At 38.7% G+C, this 20,365-nt stretch overlaps 1 protein-coding gene across 1 annotated transcript in view; it reads left to right on the forward strand.

Moving 5' to 3' along the window:
* LOC113538714 (pleckstrin homology domain-containing family G member 3) overlaps positions 1–20,365 on the forward strand; it is a 42,314-nt gene that overhangs the window by 18,449 nt on the left and 3,500 nt on the right. The window contains exons 3-17 of the mRNA XM_034307796.2: positions 1,457–1,947; positions 7,763–7,863; positions 9,008–9,077; positions 9,169–9,215; positions 10,226–10,376; positions 12,115–12,246; positions 14,097–14,279; positions 14,792–14,884; positions 14,991–15,077; positions 15,167–15,200; positions 15,320–15,403; positions 16,015–16,056; positions 17,091–17,101; positions 17,370–17,753; positions 19,897–20,004. Of these exons, the coding sequence (XP_034163687.1) occupies positions 1,457–1,947; positions 7,763–7,863; positions 9,008–9,077; positions 9,169–9,215; positions 10,226–10,376; positions 12,115–12,246; positions 14,097–14,279; positions 14,792–14,884; positions 14,991–15,077; positions 15,167–15,200; positions 15,320–15,403; positions 16,015–16,056; positions 17,091–17,101; positions 17,370–17,753; positions 19,897–20,004 (2,018 nt within the window). The remainder of the gene's footprint in view (positions 1–1,456; positions 1,948–7,762; positions 7,864–9,007; positions 9,078–9,168; positions 9,216–10,225; positions 10,377–12,114; positions 12,247–14,096; positions 14,280–14,791; positions 14,885–14,990; positions 15,078–15,166; positions 15,201–15,319; positions 15,404–16,014; positions 16,057–17,090; positions 17,102–17,369; positions 17,754–19,896; positions 20,005–20,365) is intronic.

Consider the following 20,365-nt stretch of genomic DNA (forward strand, 5'->3'; position numbering starts at 1 on the left):
GACGTTACATACTACTTCCCAGTGGGTTTTCTCTACTGAGTGAAAGCTTTCTTTGTTAAGGCAAAATCCTGTGTCACTCGTATGACATTCAAAAGTTTATTAATATAGAATTAGAGTACTGAAAACTGTATTCAAAGTGAGATGCACTTAGCAGTAAAAGTTTCATTCCATTACTAAGAACTGTTTTTATTTCACAAAAGTGAATATGCCTTTCAAATTTATTTCTCAAAATGTATTAGATAATGGTTCAATAATATATAAGATTTACTGAAAGATGTAGTGATAAAGCATAGAGGACTGTACTAATGAAATTTCAGATGGTAGAGTATACATCTATTACTTTCTGAATATATATATTATATATATATATATATAAAATCACTTTACTTTTGTTTGTGTAAAGCTGCTTTGAGACAATGACCTTTGTAAAAAAGCGCTATACAAATAAAAATGAATTGAATTGAATTGAATATATGAGAAAAAAAGAGTAAAGGTTTGAAATTGAAAAGCCATTGAATTGTTAATAATGAAATATCATTATTTATTCCAAATTTCTAATTTAATCATAGCAGAAAGCAAGATATGAAGTAAATTCCTTGAAATTCAAAGTTTTATTTTAGTGCTCAGAGATTCACATTCAAAATTTGCTCTATAAAAAAATCTAGGAATTCAGTAAACCGATATCTAGCCAATCAGAGTCTCTCATTCCAGGCTTGATTGTTAGATGCTTGATTGAATGCTTGATTTTTTCAAAGGTCAAATAATACTAGTTTGAATTTTAGTGAGGTTGATTCAAAACAAATAAGTACAGATGTGTGTTTTTTGAAGTACTATACTGTAGTTTGGTGCAATGAATTCAGTAGAATTTAAATTTCATTATTAAGAAATCAAAGGCTTTTAAAATTCAAATCTTTATTCCTATATTATACTATATTCCTCTTTTTCTCTGTTTGGGGTAGCACGGTAGCACAGTGGGTAGCATTGGCACTTCACAGCTCCAGTGTATCTGATTTGATCCTGAGCTTGGGTGTGCAGAGTTTCACATGTTCTCCTCATGTTCCTGTGGGTTTTCTACATGTTCTTCGATTTCCTGCCTCTGTCCAAAAACATTTCAGATAGGTGAATTTGCTGTGCTAAATTGACCCTAGGTGTGAATGTGTGTGGCTATGGTGCCCTGCAGTGGATTGGCATCCCATCCTGGGTGAATTTTCTCTCACCTCCCAGTGAGCCTCCGATTTGTTAAATAATTATCAACTAAGTGAAATTTTGTTTTTGATGTTTTGTTTTTCAGTGGACTCAGAGTGTATACCACTATACATTAATTGCTGTACACAGTTGAGGGAGATTCAAATGCAAAAAAAGATTTAAAAATGTATAAATGCTATAGTACGTAAAACATTATGCACATTTTTGACTTAATAAATGTCTCTTTTCTCCTTTGCCTTCACCACAACAGAATCTCCTCGCTTGTCCACGGACTTCTCCTTGAGCGGCCATGACCCTGTCCTGGCCGACTACTGCTCGCTGGCCATCGAACACTCTGATAATGAGCGGCCAGTGAGCACCGTGTCCACTGTCTCATCAGGCTCCTCTGGAGAGGGCCACAGCAGCCTGTTCAGTGCGTCCCACTGTCCCCAGTCCTTGCCCTCTCTATCCGCAGAAACCGACATAAACCTGGAGCTCAGCCCTCCTGAGGAACCTAATGAACATCCACCCCCACTGAGGCCTGCAAGCAAGAGACCAAGGCAAGACCCTGCTGCGGGCCAATTTAACAACAACGCAAGCACTGTTGGAGCCAATACACTGCCACCAAGCCTGGACGGACCTTCGCCTATCGCCACTGTAGTGATGGCACCTAATTCTCAACTAACCTATGTGGACCGAGTGGTCATGGAAATCATTGAGACAGAAAGGATGTATGTAAGGGACTTGTGCAGTATTGTGGAGGTGAGTAAAGGGGTTCTTTGCAGGACCTAAACATTTTCTATTAGTCAGAGCTGCTTGTGTGACTTTAGTTTTTTACGAAATCTGGTGGTTACAAGATGACATGGCATTATTTGACTTGTGCCAGTTATCAGTTATTAACTTTCTTTAGTTATTAACAATGTAGATGGTTCTTAGTGAGTATTAATTTCTATTTATTTCATATCAGCTGTTTAAAATCTTTGGCTGTGTATGAATGTCAGTTTTATACTGCTCAGCAGAGTCTGTAGCCATAGCTGGTGTGAAATGATCTTTAGTGTGAAACGGAATTAAGACTTTCACACCAAGAAGAGGAACAGGAGTCCTGAGTCAGTCATCTGATGTGTCGGGTGATGTGTTGTTATGGCAGTATGCATTTATGAACAGTATTATTGCTGGTTGATACTTGGGCTGTGGCATGGAGCTGTCTTTTGGAGCTGACATGGAGCTGTCTCTTCCGGTGGTTTTTATTTATGTAATTGTGCAAAACTATTTGAACCCAATGACCTTCCATTCTTTGGTACCAAGCTGCATTATTGAATGAGGAACAGTGGTGTTTTAAGTGTGTTCACAATTTTTGCTGAGTAGTGCTGTATTCAACTCAATTTTGTAAAGTACATTTAACAATAGACTTTTTCACAAAGCAGCTTTATGGGATGGATGGCATTACTATCTTCCCTGTCACTGAGAAAAACCTAGTCAGTCATGGGATTCTTTGAGCTCGCATGTAAAGAAAAGGAACGATGGCATCTCCTCAAAGCATGTTCAGCTGTTATATTATGTTGCATGAGCAAAAAATTGGAAGGATGTAGTGGCTGGCCTAACACATCTCCGAGGAAGCATGTGTTAGGTTTGTTCTCCCCAGTTGGTAGCTGTCATGCAAACTTGTGAATGTGAATAGTGAAGAACTAGCTAGTGGGCAGGAATGAGCAGCGTCACCAGCTTCTAAAGCACCTGGTCGTTTCATTATACTGGTGCTACACTATACTGGTAATTCATGGTTTTAATATGGCTTTGCAAAAAAGCCCTGTGTTGCATGCCATTCTGGCTTTTATAGCCATCTTCTCTCATCACAACTGGTTATAGAACTCCTACAAATTGTCCTACAAAGCTTAACCCAGAGTTAAGCTTTGGTTTTTATCCACCACATACTAATTTTAATCCCATCCACAACAAACAATTGCCTGTTTAGGAGTGAATCACATGTTATTGCTTGTCACCCACATTTCCCAATCCTTCATGACAGTTTTTTTTCCATTCAGAATCACATAACTAGCTGTGATTGATGGCTATGCCAGCAGGAGCTGCCTGCTCCTGGAAATCGGAGTGTTTTTGGCCATACTTTGGTTTCCACAGGTGTGGCAACCTCTGTAAGGAATGTGCCTACACTTCCAGGTTTTGCAGCTGCCTTAAATCATTATGTTTTCTGCTCACAGCCTTGCATTGTTTCCTGTTTGGTCTGGACCACAGATGGGGAAGGTAATGATGGGCTGTACTTAAATCCTACTTCAGCATAGTAAATCTTGACTACTTTGTCCACCTGTCAGGATTTTACCCAGGTGCATATCTACAACAGAGCAACACATCTGGGGCTTGGCTGGAGCTCTGACTTTACCGACACAACTTCCAGCCCAACCCACTAACAGAAAAAAACTCCTACAGACCAAAATCATTTTCTGAACCGTGGTTCATCAGAACTGTTCTTTGTGCTTATGACTCGGTTGTCATTTATTTAAAGTTCCCATGAAATTACTTGACGGCCATCATTTGATTCCATATTTGACATATTTCCTTTTGAAACAGGAAGTCGGTATAACATTGTGTTACTCTTGACTGATTTACACAACCACTAAAAGCGTTCGAGATATGCCACACACCTGCTGAATCTAAATGAACTTCACAGTTGCTTAGAAAACTAGTTAAATACAGAGAACAGCAAAGAGTTTAATGAGAGCCTTTTTTCAAATGAAGGATTTGTCACTGCTGAAGGATTTCACCCACACCTGATGACTGTAACTTTCAGAGTTATGCCATACATGTTTGACTGTCAAATACGCCATAAAATGAAAGAGCTGCAGGTTCATCATCAGGAAGCATCTGACACATTGGGATGGTGCATAAAATTTTACTTTCTTTTACTGACTGACAAGCCCCGACAATGTATAAAGACGAAATCATGTTTTCAATCATTCTGAGGTAGTGCCACAGCCCCAAGTTCTCTGAAACATGCCTGTCACATAACCCTGAGCACAAAAGTAGTACAGGTTGAGTCATCAATAAAATTTTAATCATTTTCCTAGAGGTTGTGAAACTATAAAATTAAAGCCAAAACAATCTCCAAAACAATTTTTAAAATATTTTTTTCTAAAATCATATTTGTGTCCATAACACTATGGGACATGTTTTGATATCATGGGTACATTAACCCTTTTTTTTTTTTTTTTTTTTTTTTTTTCTTAAATCACAACCTGGTAGTAACTAATTCCCAACATGCTTGGCCTCTCTATGTATCTATCATATCACCTGATTGGGATGGTAATGAATGTACACTCCAGCTACGCATTTTTGAACTTGTCACTTTGCACCTTTTTTGTGAATCTTAATATGCTTCGAGGAGAACAGTCACTTGACTTGAATCATGCAGTAGAGAGGGACCCCACCATCTCCCCTTTCAAAGAGGATTTGGCCAGGTTTTGTGAAGCAAATTAGACTCCCTCTTGTACTGTGTAATGTTCAGGCTCTACTCTCTGTGTTCATTGTTAAGCAGTGCGTAAATGTTTATTTAGCTGTAGCTCTCCCCACAGTTCTGAGTTCTCATTGGATAAAAGTGGTGTTAATCTTCTCATGAGTCTGTCTGGTTTTGGTCTTGCCTTCACTGCCAACAGAGGCACAGTCCACTGCAAACTGCCCAAATATGGTGCTCTTTGATCTTCAGCATAGACACACCCTCATATGACATCACTCAGATAATCTCGGTGTCGCTCTCTCTTGCACATGTATATTTGCACTTTCTTGAAAGAACCAGGGGAAAGTAGCTCTGAAATCACTTATTTCTCTGTTCACTTATAGCAAGAACATATACAAGAGGGGATTAATGTCACTACATGTTACACTAAGACCACTTATATTGCCTTTGATATTGATAGCTTGAATTAGTGGTTTATGCGTATTAACAAAACATTGTAACTGGTAATAGATTTGAAATATTTTATTTACAATATTTATGCCTTTTTGCCTGCTTATCCTGTAGTGATTTCTACAATAACTAGTAAGACTCTAGTATAGGAAGATTGTTTTCAAAAGAGCTGAAAGTATGCCTACTTCCTAATCCCTTTTTAATCATTTGATTATTTCAGAGGAACTACTACAGCTGGCTGAGGTCCATCATTCTAAAGAAAAAAATCAAATTCACTTTTATTTCAGACGATCTAACAGATTCCCACATCTAAAAATGCCTTATCCTCCACAGGAACAATTTTGTGATGATTAACTGATAAATTGTGCAGCCCTATTTGAGTGCTGCATTTTTTGAGTCTATGTATTGTGACTTTTTTATTGTGCTTCATGAATTCTAAAATGGTTACGTAATTAACAGGCCTCCACAATGTGTTCTCAAAAATGGTCCCATTCCCATTTTCTCAAAAATGGTCCCATTCCCATTTTACATCTAGTAGGCTGTATGCTAAGTGTTTTGTCTTATTTGAGCAGTAGACAGTACTCAAATGTGGCCCAGACAGTCTTCATACATGAGTGGAATTCCCCAGAACAGAAAGCAACAGAGAGTTTTTTTCATGCATTCATGTTTGTACTGGTAGGTGAGAATGTCTGCGAGACAAAAATGTATAGAACTGAAACTAATACTAGATGTTAAAAAAAGAAAGAAAGAAGACAAGTCAAACAAAAGTCCTTCATCAGCTGTGCAAGCAAAGTGCTTCCGAAGCTGTCTGAGTTGAAACAAGATATATTTATATATGTTATACCAGACTGTAAGTTAAATGGTCTTTATGAAAATACTCGTACAAGTATGTGGCTGACTGGTGAGTTAATGTAATTTAAGCTGAAAAGGAAAGCAAAGCAAACCCAGACCATAAAATTGAACGAGCACACTGCACACTGGAGTCTACAACTGTTTCCTAATTATGTTGATGCCAAGTTCTCTGTGTTTAGGAGCATGTGACTAGTAACTGTTCAGTTTTGAATGGTAATAAGCAAGATGACACAGAAGAGAACAAAATTTTGCTAACAACAAAATTTTCAGGTATACTGAAGTGAAGTTGCTGCTCAGTTGCCTTCTCTATGTAATAGGGCCGTTACAGACTTGTCTTGTCTGTAGAAGTATAATACTGCCCTCTGTTGTCATGTTTCAGGAATTACACTTGTATTCATGCAGAGACAAAGATTTATCTCTTATTTATTCACTTATTTATTTATTTACTTACTTACTTACTTACTTACTATTTGCTTACTTACTATTTACTTACTTTATTTCATCTTCCGTGACCGCTTTATCCTGGTCAGGGTTGTAACGGATCTGGAGCCTATCCCAGGAACACTGGACACGAGACAAGAATACACCCTGGATGGAATGTCAGTCCATCACAGGGCACCATGCACAAATACACTCGCACACATTCACACCTGGGGCAGTTTTGCACAGCCAGTCCACGTACTGGCATGTTTTTGGGAGAAAAGGGTGGGAGGAAACTAGAGGACCCAGGGGAAACCAATACAGACACTGAGAGAACATGCAAAACTCAACACAGACAATAACCCAAGCTCTGGATTGAACCTAGAACCCTGGAGCTATGAGGCAGATATTTCAAATTTGATTTACTTATTTAGTTACTTTATAAATGTTTATAGCTTATGAGATTGAAATTGTAGTATATATTATTTGTCTTTTATGGCAGTTTACTCCTTTATATATTTCTTGCAATAATTCCTTACGTGTGTAACTTACCTGCAAATAAAACAGGTTTTATTTCTGATTCTGACTCATATCAGATAAGTGTCTGCCTAAACATGCAGTGTCATGCAATGTTTTCTGTAGCAGCCATAACAAAAGACCTGCACTGTGTCTGAAATCACTTCCTCAATCACTCGTTCACTATATAGACTGTCCTACACAAGCAGACAATGCAGTAGATAATTCCCACAGTCCAGCACAGCGTGACGTGACCCTGTGGTTACAGTGTCAAAACAACATTTTGAGCCTTTTAAAGAGGATGTATTTTTAATTGTATTACTGATATTAAGTTCCTGAATCATTTTATTGCATTATTTTTTTAATGGAGCATGTTCAGTAACTGTAGAGAAGAAGAAGCCTTTATTTGTCACATATACATTACAGTGAAATTCTTTTCTTCGTATACCCCAGCTTGTAGAGGGAGCAGTGGGTAGTGTTGCAGTCCCACAGCTCCAGGGTCCCCAGTTCGATCCTGAGCTCGGGTTACTGTCTCTGCGGAGTTTTGCGTGTTCTCCCCATGTTTTCGGGTTTTCCTCCAGGTTCTACAGTTTCCTTCCACCTCCCGAAAACATGCTGATACATGGACTGGGTACTCTAAATTGCCCCTAGGTGTGAATGTGTGTGTGCATGGTGCCCTGCGATGAATTGGTGTCCCATCCAATGTGTATTACCGCCTCACACCACGTTTCCAGGATGGGTTCTGGAGCCGCCACAAACCTGACCAAAATGATTGAAGAATTTTGTAGATTTCTATATTATACACTAATGTAAATTGAAAAATATGACAGAATAAGCTAAGCTTTAAGTGTGTGTTTGTTTTGTTTTGTTTTTCAGGACTATCTGGCTCACATTATAGACACCAGAAACTTACCCATTAAGCCTGAGCAAGTGTGTTCCCTTTTTGGCAACATCGAAGTCATCTATGAGTTCAACAGGTAAGAATCGACCTCATATATAATGTAAAAGTAGAACTGAGATGAACACTGGCCTCCTACTTTCTGGAAAACAGTCCACAGAGTGGTAAGGCTTTAAAAAGGAGAATTAGAAAATCCATCAAGTCATTTTGATTAAATCTTGAACTCCTTATGAATGCCATGAAGCTGAACTTACACCTCTAATGCAAGTGCACTTTTTTGGTCTAAAATACTTTAAAAGGGATTTTTTCCTGCTGGGTTGAATGTTGTGTGTGTGTGTGTGTGTGTGTGTTGGAGGTGTAAACTTGAGCATAATTATTAGTTTGTTTTGGTCAGCAGGATGTTGACGTGAGGCAACGGGCTTGATTCTGACATTTGCAGGCAAAGTGGCATTTACAGCCCCATGTGTTTAAACAGTTGCTTTTCAGCAGGGCGTTAGACCGCATCTGATGTGACAGGGAGCCACACGAAAAGAGAGCAAATGTGTGTCTTGTACACGAAAGTCCTCAACAATAAAACTCTGTGGAAATCTCCACTTTGAAACACATTAAATATGTTTATACTGAAATATTTGTGATGTGTAAAAGTTGAAGCTTTCTTTAGGTAGAGATGAAGCAAGCACTAAATGCAGGTCAGCAGGTAGTCAGACGGCATTATGGGTAACACAGGAAATGATTAATCAAAGTTACAATATACCAACATATCAGACAAAAGATGTTTAAAGCAAAAAGTGAACTCTGAATTTAATCATAAAATAAATCTTTTGCATAAGTAAAGGTCACATATTGATTATAAATACCGATATGCAAGTCAATCACGGAGGACCTGCTTCAGCTTCGTCAGTGTAACACTTTCTGGTTTCCTTACCACTAGGACCTGACTCTAAAAAAGTATGATGAAGAGGATTTAGTAAGGGGGGGAAAAAACCATCACCAGCCCAGAAACCGCTCTCTGAGTCAGATGTCAAATAGTTAAAACTTCAGGGAAGCCAGATCTATAGCATTAAATGCACTCTTGTCATTCGTGGTGTTTTCATCTGTAAATGTTGCATGTAATGTTAGATATTGTTTCCACCGTATAGTTGACATGAGGCATGTTGAAGAATCAAGCCGTACAGCACTTTATTCAACTTAAGTCTGTCTGTTCTGTCTCTTTCTCTCTGCAGCGAGTTGCTGCAGTCTCTAGAAATGTGTGACAGTGACCCGGTGGCCATTGCATGTTGCTTTGTGGATAAGGTATAAAGTTAAATTCCATTCATACGTTTAATTTGGTGCTACATCCATTACATCCAGGTTTCTCACATAGTATTTTTTCTTCCATTTACAGAGCGAATATTTTGACATCTACACTCAGTACTGCACAAACTATCCCAAGTAAGTGGGCGAGAGATATTTTTCATCCTAAGTGATTTGCTGTACAGTGTGAGTGGTTATATAAACAGTGTGGACAGCAGAGCAGCCATCAAGGGCCTGCATTTGTCCCACTTGTCTCCTACATCTTGTTCAATCCACTAATTGTGTTTTGTTTGTGGCAATGAAAATGTCAGCCATTTAGGGACATTGTGAGATTTGTTTTTAAAAAAATCTGAGAAAATCTTACAATTATGGGTTTGGCTCTGACAGCAAAATCATCACTGTTATGCTACTGTCCAGTGGATTCACACTATTTAAACTCCACAGACAAAAAAATTAGTCATGTGTCATTACATGGTTCTGTGTTCTTGCTTGGACATTAAGCCAATACCTGACAATGCTTTTAATGTTTTATTGAATGTAACATATTGACATTTGTATAAGAAGGGTACTTTCACACCTGTTAGTCCATTTGTCAGGACTAAATCAGAGTGAAAAATTATATTTTTGGTTTGTTTCACTTTCACAGGGCATGTAATTAAAAAATCACAAAAATGATCTAACCACAGAGAATAACATATTTGATAATTATATAAACAACTAGTGTAAAAAAAAGTTGCTCATTTTGTTTGTCAGTCCAAATATCCAGAACAAGTCACATTTCTGCAGTGCTACAGTTCGAGCCTCTAGTTCAGTTTCTGCCTTGAGGGTCAGTTTAGCAGCTCGAATCTACAGAACCTGCATGCCAGGTTTGGTTCAATTCCTGCAGTTGTTTTCCTTCAGGGTTGAATTGTTTTCTCACTGCAAGTGAACCATCTAGAGTTTGCTAGAACCTGACCGAGACCACCTTGCACAGACGATATTGGACGTGTTGTTTTAGTCTGCACTCAAGTGTGACTCCTGTGTTTTCACCTGCCCAAACAAATCACACCAAACATTCAGACCAAACACTGCAAGCAGTCAAGGCATTGCCTTATGTGCATTTCATTTCCCTTTGCCAATCTTTGTCTTCTTCATTACTTCCTTTTCAGCTCAGTAGCTACACTTACAGAGTGCATGAGGAACAAGACGCTGGCTAAGTTCTTCCGGGATCGTCAGGCAACTCTCCAGCATTCTCTCCCTTTAGGTGCCTACCTGCTGAAGCCTGTACAGAGGATTTTGAAATATCACCTCCTATTACAGGCATGTACCACTTCATGCCCTGACATAGAGCCCCTTATTACACAGACAGCAGTGCTCAAATGAAATTGATGTACAATTAAGGCCAAACATTTGCATACACTTAGGCTAAAGACATTTAACCCGGTCATTCAAAATAATAATTAAGAGACAGCTTTATTTATTTTATTTTCTATATCAGATTTTCAAAAGTTTACATACACTTTGTTATTATTTGGTGGCATTGCCTTTTAATTGCTTAACTTGAATCACACACTTGGAGTAGCCTTCCATAAGCTTCTCACAATACTTCAGGTGTGTGCGCCTTGTGCCTCAGACATGCTGTTTCAGTTCATTCCACGAGATTCAGGTCAGGGCTTTCTGATGGCCACTCCAATGCTTTCACTTTGTTGTCTTTAAGCTACTTTGTTGCAATTTTGGAGGTATACTTAGGATGATGCCTTATGTTTCCGGAGTGTGCCAGTCCCATTTCCAGCAAAACGCCCCCACAACATGTTGCTGCCACCTCTATGCGTCACAGTCGGAATGGTGTTCTTCAGATTAGAAGCCTCACCCTTTATCCGTCATACCTACCCCTGATCATTATGGTCAACAGTTCAATTTTTGTTTCATATGACCAGAGAACTTGGTCTTGGTCCTGGTGATCATCCAGGACTCTCTTAATGGTAGACATACATACTTTGGAACCAGATGCCTCAAACTCCTTTACTAGTTCCTATGTTGTCTTGGGGTTCAGTTGAACCTTTTGGACCAAAGTTTGTTCATATCTGGGAGTTCATTTGTGCCTCCTTCCTGAACGATGCAGTGTCTGTGTGGTTAGATTTTTATATTTGCAGTTGTTCGTAAAGATACAAGTGGTACCTTCAGTTTTTTAGTAATTGCTCCTGAGGAGGAACTGGACTTTTAAGGCCTTGGCTGTGTTTCTTGGATTTTCCCATGGTAACAAGTGCAAAAAGACATTTGCTAAAGATGCACTCTCATTAACTCCTAATTATGACTATTGGCCAATCAAAAGCTTCTAAAAGTCATTACATCAATTTTCCAGACCCTTCCAGACTGTTTAAAGAGACAGTCAACTTGGTGTATGTAAACTTTTGATACGCTGGAATTCTGATATAGTGAATTAAAGCTGAAATAAATCTGCCTCTAATCAATTGTTTCTGATGTCAGCAGAGTAGATACCTTAATCGACCCTGCCAAAAGAAATGTATGGTAACACAAAATGTGTGGGCTTGTGAGGAGCTGAGATTGAATATCCTTAGCCTAGGTATATGTAAACTTTTGGCCTCAGCTGTATCAGTTTAGCCACATAGTCAACATCAACAGTCAACATAAGGAAGCAAACAGATTTGACTGTCTGTTTAAATAAAGTAGGAAAGAATTGGCACCTCTCTGGATGCCACCTCACACTACAGTCTGGTAAATCTGCAGGACACTGTGATCTGACATAAAATCCTAATTAAATAGTCCTAAAATAAAATTATGTGAAGTTAGACTTAAGATTTCACAGAGCTGGCTGTTTATACTTCAGTCAAATACTTTGTCTAATAAGCTTGATGTGAATTTACATCTAGGGTTATGACACAAAAAGCTAGAATCTTTGCCTCGTATGTTATTTGTGGCTGTTCCCCTTTTCATGTCACATCAGTGCATGCATGCATCAATCACCTGTCCCTTCCTTACACGTCAAACTGACTGAGCTATATTTACTGACTATGTTTATGCTGCTTTGTTGTTTTAGGAAATCGCCAAACATTTTGACCCTGAGGAAGAGGGCTATGATGTAGTGGAAGAGGCTATAGTCACCATGACAGGAGTGGCCTGGTATATCAACGACATGAAGAGGAAGCATGAGCATGCTGTGAGACTGCAGGTGATCAACAGTTTCCCTTTGCCTTGCATTTATCATAGCACTTCTCAGTGAACATGTAGGAATTGCTCATTGATTAGAGATACACTAAAGGTTACACTTGGGTTCAGCAGTTTGATGCTGGTTGTTTTATTAGACTATCTTCTAATTGCCATAAGTGACAAGCTTTTTTTGGAGAAGCTTTTTTTCTGGAGGCATCTTTAAATTAGATTAGATTAGGTTTTGCTGATGGTCAGAGTTGAATTAATAGTATGTGAAAGCACCAGACTAATTTAAAAATCATGGGCCCAACAGAACCCATTTTAAATTTATGCAGACTACTACATTTCCTAGTCCAGATGAACAGTTGCAAAAACTAGGCTTGCATTTGGTAGTTCACTAACCAGTAATGCTGACAATTACTAAATCACAGTTCCTTTTTTCAGTGTACAAAGTACTGGAACTTATGGTACAAAAAAATCGGGAATTGTGCTTCATTGGTCACCAGTTTGGTACCACGTCAGAAAAGAAGTTTGAATGGGACAGAGCGTGGCAGTTTATAACAGTCGCTCTCTAAACCTGAAGGGTCTGAACTACCTCTCCACGGTGAATTACTAGGAAACCATTGGGAGCTCTGATTGTGCCTGACACCAACTCCTCCTCAAACAAATTTTTATCACTGACAGTATTGGATTGTAGTGTATCTTTTGGTTTTAACAGAATTTTCCATAGTATGGTGGAAGATATTTTAATATCAACTAATTTATTAATCAAGTAGCAGAGACAAACACTACATTTCATTGTGTTAAACTTGGGGACAAGTTTGAGAAGAGTCATACCATGTGTAAAATTCAGAAGTCTTGGGGTCCTTTAGTGGTCCTGAATCATACTCGATGTTTCTCAGTGGACTGTGGCACTGTGTATAGCCTTCCTCAGATGGTCCAACAGCTCATTTCATGTTAGCAACAGCTTCATCTCAGTGAAAGTGACACCATTTCATTACAATAAAACGTGTGCTTCACTACCTGTCCCTTTGTTTGATGAACTGTTGTGAAACGCTACGAACGCTCAGGAGCAATCAGAAGTTTGTTTCAGACATTTCTCAGAAGCAGGTTATATACCAAGCATAAGATTCCAGTTATATAGTTCTTCTGTCTGCTCAGTTGTTCCTGGTTTGGCACCAACAGGACCCAATTGGACTTGGGGTGGGGTTGAAGCTCATGTTCATTAGTGATTCATTACACTAATTACACATAATTACAAACAGAATAATGCAGGAAATGCAGGCACTAATCTGATCTCTAAGTGGATTAACCAAACGGCTGATTAGACAAAGAAACAAACTTAATCCAAGCACGTCCTCCATGTTGGACTTAACAGTGGCGTAAACACAGCACACGCTGTGATGTTTCTGTGCAGAACAGATGATCCAGTTGCTTTTTTTTCCAAATGTCTCTCAGATTGTTGGAAAAGGAACAAAGATAAGAACCCAAAATTTTATTGCCTCCCTTTGGCGTCATAGGACATTTTATTCAGCTCTGTTTGTTAGTTACTGCTGTGTGATGCTAGCAATGAACTCCTCATGCTGAGTTTATGTTTAAGATGTTATGGCATTTAAACAGTATCTTTTAATACAGCATGTAAGGGCGGACGAGCTGTGCTCTCACATGTGACAGTTTCTCTGCACACTCACTTCACTGCTCCACTCATGAACATGAGTATCGGACTAATACCCCATACCAGTAATCCTAATAACAAGTTACAAGTTACCAAGTGTGCATTGTTTGTTTACTTCACTTGATGGGCTGATGCCTAGAGTTGATGCCTGGAGTGGCAATGCATTCTAATGGAAACCTGTGTCTCATTTTCTTCAGGAAATTCAGTCCCTCCTCATCAACTGGAAAGGGCCTGACCTCACTACATATGGTGAGCTCGTCCTCGAGGGAACCTTCCACGTCCACCGCGCAAAGAATGAGAGAACGCTGTTCCTCTTTGACAAAATGCTCCTCATCACCAAGAAGAGAGGAGAGCATTACGTCTACAAGACCCATATAATGGTACTTAGCAGTCTAAGTGGGTGTGTTCATGTGTTCTTTTAATTCCTGTAATGTTTTTGCCAAGTTATCAGTGTTTAGACCAAATCCTAGTGTAGTAAGTTTCTCCTCTACAGAAAAGGTAAACCAAACCAATTTTAGAAAGGAGAATATGGAAGCTTCACTATAAGAGAGTACTAAGCTGTTGTCATATATCTATTTGGTGGCATATTGCTATTTGACAAATGTTAGAAAGGCTTTTCCTGCCTTCCATATGGAGATTATATCTGTTTATTTACTCCACTTATTAATTATGGTTAAGCAGTTTCCTCTCATTTCCTATTAACATCCTCATTTTCTAATTCACTGCAAAAAAACACTATATATATATCAGTTTTTTTCTGATCCTAAGGCTCATCGAAAACCTGAGTTAGGAGATTCAGGGCTAAGAGCTGTCAGGTAAAATGAAAAGTGCACATGAAAGGTGTTAGCTATTCAGATGACCTCGTGTCTCTTGCTTTATGTATTATTTTCAGTGTTCCACTTTAATGCTGATTGAAAGTGCCAAGGACTCTCTTCGCTTCAGTGTGACGCACTACAAGCATCCTAAACAACCTCACACAGTGCAGGTCTGTGGATCTCTTCCTATATTAAACTGTCCATCAAGAAATAAGCAGAATTCTTATTGTGACTGCTCTGATTTGGTTTGTGTAACTTCTCAATTGCCTTTTAAAGGCAAAAAATGTGGAGGAGAAAAAACTGTGGGCTCATCACATAAAGCGGCTGATTCTGGAGAACCATCATGCCATCATACCGCAGAAAGTAGGGAACCTGAACATGAACGATATAAATGTATTATGATTTGCTACATATGATCTCTGAGATGTATCTTGTACTCTTAATGCTTTTAGGCCAAAGATGCCATTCTGGACATGAGATCTGCCTGTGAGTTGTTGAGAATTTTTTGGCTGATGTAGGATTTAAACATGCAGTTTATGTACAATGTATACATAAAATATAAAGCAGGTTTTTATCTCTTTATATCTGTTTGCTTGGTGCTTTAGGCCCAGTGAAGTATCGCTACAGTCCTGAAAGACAAAACAAGGGTGAGGACTTAATGGTAGGACTGAAAGAACGAAGGCGATCAGGTAAACCTTTGACTTTTGCACCATTATTCCTACATGAATGTGTCTGTCCAGCAGATGTATTTAGTTGGTTTGTCCTGATTTGTCTCTGCGCTATGATTAACCCCTGTCAGCATGTGCTTGTTTAATGTGCTTTTCAGTGTGTTATTGTTTAGGCTTCATTTGCTCCTGCCCTGTTAGCTCATTGTTTTTTTATTAGTTCAGTCTGATATCAGTGTCACCTGTGTCTTGTTCTTAGTTAATCGTGCTGTGTATATATTTTCAGTTTGCATGTTCTTGTTTCTCATTTCTGGTTTGACATTTCTTGTTTCTCACTAGTCTAGTTATTTCACAGCGTTTTCCTCCTTTTCAGTTCTGTATTATTTTACTTTCATTCGTTAAAGTCAATTCATTAAAGTCATTCATAAAATATGCATTTGCATCCTGTTGCATACTTCTGTGTTTTGAGTCTGTACATTAGTAGTACACTGTGTTTCTATTATTATGCACACAGTGGTGCATTGTGGGGAAATTCTGAACATGTAGCTCAAATATTTCAAATTATCAAAATGACGTAGTACGTATTTAACTAAAACAAATTAACTGTTATTTTCTGTTGTTTTGTTCTTTAATAGAGCCGTTTAACAGAGTTAAACAGAACATGAGACCTACAAAAGGTAATTTGCCCTATTTTCCCCCCTCCATGGTGAAGTGACCTCTTATGAAACACTTCAAGTACACTTCTAAAATGAATCCATGATGTCTCTCATATTGTACAGATTTTTAGGGACCATCACTATAGATATCAGAAACCAAGCTGTTGACAGTGTTGACAGAGTTGACAGAGTGATGCTACCAGGTTTTTCCAATTAGCTAATCATTAGCCAACATAAAAAAAAGAAGGTCAAAAACAGAAGTCCTCCATTCTCATCATTAGCTCAAAAACCCTGCAGAGCCACCATACTTGCTTGTCGTCATCAGGAGATGCGTGCTCGCCCCTTACCATCTTCCCCTTGTCTGCTTGGCTTCAAAGCTTTACAGTATCCAAGTGGTCTCTCCGGTAGATCAAAGACCGTAGCCCCCATCCTCCAGCCTCACACATAATGATGTTAATTATGGAGCCCATCAGCAAGGGGCTTTGTCATGCGTCGGCTCCTTTCAGTCTGTGGGCTTGTTTTGGCCTCTGATCACTGGTTCCGCTATTATGCGTTCTAATATGCAGATAATGAAAAAAAGCCAAATTTATGTTAGCCATTTTTTCTTCTCTCTCCATGGGTCTCTCTCTCTCTCTCTCTCTCTCTCTCATTTGTAATTGATTTTATGACTGGCTTAAAAATGAAAGCGTTGAGTTCATATCTGTCTGTCTCTGTACTTTGCTCAGAAATTACTTTAGAGGAAAAAAAAAAAACACTCTTAAGCATCCATGAGTGACTGAAATGGGTTTTTCCTCAATGCAAAGCTGATTTAATTATATCTGTGTAGAAGTCACTGACAGAACTGGTGCCACGGTGAATCCAATTTAGCAATGCCTTGGTGCTCAAAATAAAAATGCCAGGCCACGGCCACAAAAACAAAAATATATGGATGTTGAGTTGTCAGACATTACCACTGTCAAAGTTACCACTATTGCATCAATTTGAAATCTTTTCTTCTTTCTTTCTCTTTCATTTTCATTACCGTTATCATCTTCGTTCTTCGCATCATCCTGTAGAAACTCTTAAGGTAAGACTTCACACAATTTTATTATTATACATTGTTTTTTCCCCCCAAATCCAATACCTTTGTTGAAAAAGGGCCATTATCCTTTTGAATGGATAAGCTTAATGTGATTGTTTTTTATTATTATTGATCCACATGTGATTTGAAAGGGTATAGTTTGAAACACCAAAAATGGATTTGCCCATACTACTTGCTTTCAACATCAGCTCAAACCCCAGAGCATGCACCAGCAGCCTTTGTGTACCCATGTAACTGTGTCTTTACACTCCAGCATGCTGACAGCGTGGGTACTCTGCTGTCGGACAGCAGCCAGAGTTCCCTGCAGGCTGCAGCTAGCGCCTCCACCTTGAGTTCCAGCATGGACGAAGCAGAGACAGAGAGGCCCATCACTGAGGAAAGCACGAGTGGATGGCTCTCCCTAGACTGGATGAGCATGAATGGCCTTGAAACCTGTCGGCTAGAAACGCCATTCCATAGAGAGAAAGAGGAGAACGAGGGGGCACTGGAGAAAGTGCGGAGGCGGAGTGGAGAAGATGAAGATGAAGAGATTCTAGTCAAAGACGAGCAGGTAGCTGACTTTGCCAGCTCAGTGTTGGCCGCCATCTCCTGCTGGCGCTATAAGGCCAGGGCTTTGCTTTTCACACGGGTCCCAACGGTGAGGCTCACTGTCACTATCTGCTTTTTTCTTCTTCCCTCTGCTAAGCCATGTCCCTCCGCTGCTCTGTGCTAAACAGCCATGCCAGCCAAATTCTTCATTGTTGCATGCTTCATCTGATGTCTGCTACTGGAAGGCGCTCAGCTTCTCACTTGCATGGCTCAGTGCATGTTTTACATCTCATAAGGATTTAGAACACATCTCTTATGCATGACCATTTTTCATGGGGACCTACATGCTGTATGTCACATTAAAAGCAGTTTGTATCCCAGCATTTCAGCTGCATGATTTTTCTATTGTGGTTGCCATATTGGTAAACATGGCAAAACAGTCTCCACAGAAAACGTGGCAAAAAAATTACTCACTTTATTTGGATGAGAATAAATGGTACTTCAACAGAGCCAAAAAAATAGACTGTGATCCAAATGATGATTCATTTAAGAGCACAGACGCTTACCAGCTCTTCACGTCTGGCTGGGTAAAGCATCCCAACCTTTTTTTCCATTAAGAGGAGAAAAAAAAAGTCATTAAAGATAGGGGTCTACATCAGCTAAATAACTATCTTTACTAATGTTAGCAATACTTGCTATTGAGATAAACCTTCCAGGTTTCTCATAACATAACTATCCACTGCACTGCTGCTTGCTGAAGATGTATGTAGTGAAATATATCAGGGCAGTCAATTATCAGTATAAATGAAAATGAAAGCTTCTTAATGAAGAACAGACACAATAATATTAATGCAGTCAGTCAATCTTTGGTCCTCACAGTGTGATGTCACATGAAACACAAGGGTATGTGATCATCGCTCTGTGTGTGCATGCATTGTGCATTCATTCAGCTGGTAAATTGTTTTGGTTGTTTACACAAGCCCCTGGAACAGCATTAAGATAACTATCTGCTCTAATGATGATTAAATACCTGCTCAATTATGACTGCTCATAGGTTTTTGTCATGGTCCATGAATTTGTCGCTTGAGGTTGTTTATTTTTATGTTGTGGCACTTGCTGATAAGTAAAATTTATAAATAAGACAGGGTGGTGTGATGCAGCCCATCACCAGGCACTGCAAAGGGGATTATTTTCCTAAAACAGCATGTGCTAAATGTTTTATTCCTCTTTTACAACATCAGTTTTTGCTTGTGTATTTTTAATGTTTATAGTTAAATTAAATGACAAGTTAGTTCCTGTTATCACTTAATTATAACAGTTATAAACAGTCATTGCCTCACTAGCACCAATTTTTTTCCCTCTCTTGAATTTAATAAGACAAAATCTCAACATGAATCCTGAAGACTTTCCTGTGGCAAAAAAACTTACTGACAGTCAAAAAGTGCTGACACTTGAGACTCCTTCCATAAATGTTAAATAAACATTTCCTAAGAGAAAACGTCACTATAAGTATACAACCTCAACAAATGTATGTTTTTTTTTTTTTTTTGCTAAATAAGAAGAAGTTTTTAATCTGTTTATTATTAGACTTGGATTATATAGTGCGTCCGGCAGCAAGTTCCTGTGAATGAGTTGTTACTATAGAAACGATAACGTGTTAGAACTTGTCGTTTGAAGGCAGAACTAGTGTCAGAGCTGCTGTTATATAAAATGATTTTTAAAAATCATAAAAATATATTTTTTTAAATCTTCTGACCAATCAGATTAGAGAATTCAACAGCGCTATTAATAATAACTATTATTATAAGAACTTTGAGTGATATTACAGGATGTCAGGTTTTGAGGACTATGCTCATTCTGAATTGTTAATTGCACTTTGAGTACATATTAGATTCCGTGATTGAAGTTTTACTTCAAAGGAAAATTTCACTGTCAAATTTTTGGAGGTGGGAGATGGGGGAGGGACAGGCTGTATTCAGACTAGCTCTTTGCTTCCCGTAATCAATTTCACCAAAGGTTTCCGTTATGTTTGATTGTAGCCCATCACAAAAGCAGTTTCTAAAGGTCACCAAAAAGCACTGAAGCTTTCTTATGAATTGCAGCTGTTTATAAAGGATGAAATAGCGCTCAGAGAGCGTTCACTCCAGATCAGACGAGACCGACCATGCCTCCATGAAAGCACATTCATATAGGACTTGTAGCATATTATCTTACTGTTCTTCTATTTTTGTTGCTTCTGTTTTATATTTAAGAATAGAGATGGGGAACAGTCCATGGAGGAGAATGAAATAGTGAAACCTAAGAGAAGCCGATCCCCCTCTGAAGAAGACCAGGGCGAGAATTCCACTGTATGTGAACAAGTGAGATAGATACTATATATTAAAAAGTGTTTACAATTAGGTTTCATTACATAGCATTGCTTCACTAAATGCATTATGAGATAAGTGAAATTATCATTATTATTATTATTATTATTATTATTATTATTATTTCTTGGTTACATGTAACACTGGAAAACCACCTGTAATCCCTGCAAAATGGCCAAAGAAACACTACTGTTACTGCATTACTGTCTCACAGTTCCAGGGTTGCCTGTTCAATCTTGAGTTCAGGTTACTGTTTTTGCCCCTAGGTATGAATGTGTTCCTTGTGAATGTCTTAGTCAGGGTGTATTCTTGCCTTGCTCCAGATGTTCCTGGGATAGATGGATCTAGATCCACT

Source organism: Pangasianodon hypophthalmus, chromosome 10 (assembly GCF_027358585.1).
Source record: "Pangasianodon hypophthalmus isolate fPanHyp1 chromosome 10, fPanHyp1.pri, whole genome shotgun sequence".
Lineage (NCBI taxonomy): Eukaryota > Metazoa > Chordata > Actinopteri > Siluriformes > Pangasiidae > Pangasianodon > Pangasianodon hypophthalmus.